Consider the following 4,323-nt stretch of genomic DNA (forward strand, 5'->3'; position numbering starts at 1 on the left):
CCCCCGCATCGGCAGGCGGACTCCCAACCACTGCGCCACCAGGGAAGCCCCCCCATTCTCTCTTGAACCTACTCTAGTCAGCCTTTGGCATCCCAGTCCTCCATGAAAACTGCCTTTGTCAGGGTCACCGGTGACCTTCACAGCACTAAATCCAGCGATCACTTCTCATTCCTCATCTCACTGGAACCTCAGCAGCTGCTGACAGAGTTGGTGACGCCCTCCTCTGTGAAGCCCTGTCTTTACTTCCAAGACGTCCCCCTGCGATTTCCTCCCCTCTCAGTGTCTGCTCCTCCTCCATCTGCTTTGCTGCTTCCAGGACTCAGGGCTTGGACCGCTTCTCTACCTGTATCTCCTCATGTCATCTAGTCTCATGGCTTTAAATGCCATATCTGTGCTGACAACTCTTCAGTTTATGTCTCCAGTTTGATCTCGCCCATGAACATCAGATTTATATAACCCACTACTCAACATCTCAACTTCTTAGGGACATCACACACAAGAACGGCTTTCAACTGCAGTCTTTCCCTCCTCAGTTAATAGTAACTCCATCCTTCTAGTTACTCAAACCAAAGTCCCTATTCTTTTCCCTTACACCTCCCATCTAATCCCTCAGAGAATCCTATTGACTCTACCTTCAAAATACAAACGGAAAGTAATCACTTGGGGCTTCCCTGGTGGCGCAGTGGTTAAGAATCCGCCTGCCAATGCAGGGGACACGGGTTCGAGCCCTGGTCCGGGAAGATCCCACATGCCGCAGAGCAACTAAGTGCGCACGCCACAACTACTGAGCCTGTGATCTAGAGCCCGTGAGCCACAACTACTGAGCCTGTGCTCTTGCGCCCATGAGCCACAACTACTGAGCCCACGTGCCACAACTACTGAAGCCTGCATGCCTAGAGCCCGTGCTCCGCAACAAGAGAAGCCAGCGCACCACAACGAAGTGTAGCCCCCACTCGCCACAGCTAGAGAAAGCCCATGCGCAGCAATGAAGACCCAATGCAGCCAAAAATAAACAAATGAATAAATAAATTTATTTAAAAAAAAAGAAAGTAATCACTGGTCACCACCCCAACTACCATCCTGTCCAACTCTTCTCTCACTTAAATCACTCTAAGAGTTTCCTAACTCATCTCCCTACCGCCACCCTACACAGTCCTTTCTCAATGAAGCAGCCAGAGTGATTGTTTCAGAAAGGAAGCCAGGACTTGTCACTCCACTGTTCAGGATCCTCCAGTGGCTCCCATTTCTCTGAGAGACAAAGCCAACACCCAGCGTCCCTCCTGCGGCTGCTCCCCGGGCCTACTTCACTGTCGCTGCACAAGCCTCCACACCCCAGGCACACTCCCGCTTCACACCTTTGCACTGCTGTTCCTGCTGCCTCAAATGTTCTTCCCGTGTAGTCTCATGGCTCACTCCCACCTCCACATTTTGCTCAAAGCTCACCTTCCGGGGCTTCCCTGGTGGCGCACTGGTTGAGAGTCTGCCTGCCGATGCAGGGGACACAGGTTCGTGCCCTGGTCCGGGAAGATCCCACATGCCGCAGAGCAACTAAACCCATGCGCCACAACTACTGAGCCTGTGCTCTAGAGCCCGCGAGCCACAACTACTGAGCCTGCGTGCCACAACTACTGAAGCCCACACACCTAGAGCCCATGCTCTGCAACAAGAGAAGCCACTGCAATGAGAAGCCCACGCACCGCAACGAAGAGTAGCCCCCGCTCGCCGCAACTAGAGAAAGCCCACGCGCAGCAATGAAGACCCAACACAGCCAAAAATAAATAAATAAATAAACAAATTTATTAAAAGAAACAAAAAACAACCCAAAAAACCATTGTACTGTCCCTTCCTCCTGTCACCCCCATCTCCCAGCCACCAGCACTGCTTCTGTCTGGCTCTCATTTTTGCCACAGCGCAGCTCACCTTTTCATATCCTATGTAGGTTGTTTTGTTTGTTGTTATCTCTGCCTCCTAGATTGTGAGCTCTGGGAGGATGAGGGTTTCTATTTGTCTGTGGCTGTATTTTTGGCATCAAGAACAAACTGTGGCACATAGTGGTGTGCTCAGTAATTTTTGTATTAATGAATATGTCGCTCTGTTTGCCGAGGACCTGTTCCATGCCAGGTTCTTGGCAGGGCCCTGGGGATCTGAAGCTGAAGGAGAGTGGTCGCTGCCTTCTGTCCCAGGTTTTTTGTTTGTTTTGAACAAAAACACCATTTGCCTGCTCAGCTGTGTCCTACTCCCTCAGCCTGCGGCCTTGGACCCTTTCTGACTGTTCTCATCAAGTCATTAGGTCCATCTGCCCGTGGTCGCAGGGCCCTCTGTTGAATTGTACCTGGTGTTATGCTGCTTCATGATGTTGCTGTCCTGTGCCTTCTGCCCCTCACTGACATGGCCCCGCTTCCACATTCACTGGTTGGCGTGTGAAGGATCTGTCCTTGCTCAGCAATCTCCATGGGCTTGGAAGTGGGCTTTCCACTTTCTCACCCTTTCTGACCGGGGTTTGAATTCTGTCTCTACCACTCACCATCTGTAATGGCTTTGGACAAATCAGGTAGCTTCACCAAGGCTCAGTTTCCTCAACTGTGACATAGGGCCAATATGGTACTTAACACATAGGGATATTATGAAAATTAAATGAAACAATGCATGTTTAGCAAAGTTCCTGGAATGAGTTATCCTTCAATAAATGCTACCTTCTGTTATTATTATCGTTACTGAGTTGTTATGGGTTAAGCAAGTCATTTATGAAGCGCATGTATGAATAGTAGTTGTCATTATTTCTTCCACCATCACAGCCACCGTAACCAGTCCTTTTAGTATCCCAGGTGCTCCTCTCTCTAGTATGACCCACTAAATCCATGGTAGCTACTCTTTGATCTAACCTTACAGCTGTTTACCTAACCTGGTTTTTTTCTCATTCAGACCTGAACGAGGACTATGACGAATGGAACAACCTCATTGAAGGCATCGGACCATCACTAACCCCAGGGGCCCCACACCATCTGTCCAGCCTGTAGGCACAACGGGTCATTTGTGAAAGGTCACTGAGCTGAGTTCCCATTGGGGGCCTGCCCAGGGACACCCATGTCCTCCTATCAGGAAGTGGTCATTGAGTGCACAGATTGAGAGGATGTAATCACACTGCTGATTGGATAACCGGGTACTTGGATCTTGGACTTGTTGATTGTTAACTCATGTTGGGACTTGGGTCACTCACTGATTGGCAAACTGACTTTCTGGGTACTGAGCCCTGATGGTGTGGGGAACAAGCAGTGGGACGGGGCAAGGGAGGACCCAAGCCCCAAGCTGAGCACTGTGAACGCTGTTAACCCAGCCAGCTGACTCCCTCATCTTGGGCCAGTGTGGCTTCTGCAGTGGAAGAAATGGAGCCAAAGGATGGAGGGAAAATTCCCACTGTCCGGACCTCTAGCCCAACCTGCTGCTATTTCTTCCTTCCCTTCCCCCTTCTCCCTCCCCAGGGTTGCTTGGTGAGTTCTAAACACTTTAGGTAGCTTTCTAGGATATGGACCACCATCAGATTTTCTGTTTATTTTCAAGCCTTCTCACTGCATGAAACATAGTCTCAGGCATTTAGTCAGGATGAAGTTATACTTGTGAGCCCGTGGAAGGGGCAGACAGCATTGTCCTGATAGCATAAGGAGAGAGGCTGAGGGACAACGGGTACCTCAGAAGCTCTGGATGTCTTAGAGTTTTGCTGAAAATGTAGCTTGACAGGAAACAACAGACGTAGGTTGGGGTGGAGAAGGGAGAATAACATTGTTAAGTAGCCATTTGATCAGGCCCTCACCACAAAAGTGAGGGAGTTTGGTCGGTTCGAATTCAGGAAGCCTTCCCTAGAGAGAAGTCTTGCCTCTTACCTCAGATATTGTGAGCCTCCAGCTTGCTCAGAATCAGGGTGCTGTAGTTGTCTTCTGGCTCTGAGGCCTTAGTCTCAAATTTAAGTCAAGATATAGGTTGAATTTCCATTCTGTTCCATTTTTAATATGAATGATATTAATACTCATGTTTGCCTAATGATATGTTTGCCTAGAATATTTTCTGTATTTAAACTGCATTACAGCAAGATGGGGAGCCATCTGGAAGTAACTTTTCCTTCTGTCTTTCTTTGCTTACCGCTTGTACCCATGTGGAAAAAACTTTGAAAGGAAAGGAAGTCTTCCTAGTGATCTAGTTCAAAGCTGCTGGGAACATCAACCTGAATCACCCCTCTCCACTACTCTAGACCCCTCTCACCTTGGTCTAAGTAGGGGACCCCAGAGGAAGCAAGAGCGAGAGGAAATGCGTCTCTGTGCAACAGGGCCA

General features: G+C 49.2%; 1 protein-coding gene across 1 annotated transcript in view; it reads left to right on the top strand.

Annotated features, from left to right (window-relative positions):
- The window catches only part of PAFAH2 (platelet activating factor acetylhydrolase 2), a 31,142-nt gene extending 27,110 nt beyond the window's left edge, over nt 1–4,032 (top strand). The window contains exon 11 of the mRNA XM_007459131.1: nt 2,923–4,032. Coding sequence (XP_007459193.1) covers nt 2,923–3,017 — 95 coding nt within the window. The 3' untranslated portion in view covers nt 3,018–4,032. The remainder of the gene's footprint in view (nt 1–2,922) is intronic.
- Nucleotides 4,033–4,323: the final 291 nt, after the last annotated feature.

Source organism: Lipotes vexillifer, unplaced genomic scaffold, assembly GCF_000442215.2.
Source record: "Lipotes vexillifer unplaced genomic scaffold, Lipotes_vexillifer_v1.1 scaffold496, whole genome shotgun sequence".
NCBI lineage: Eukaryota > Metazoa > Chordata > Mammalia > Artiodactyla > Lipotidae > Lipotes > Lipotes vexillifer.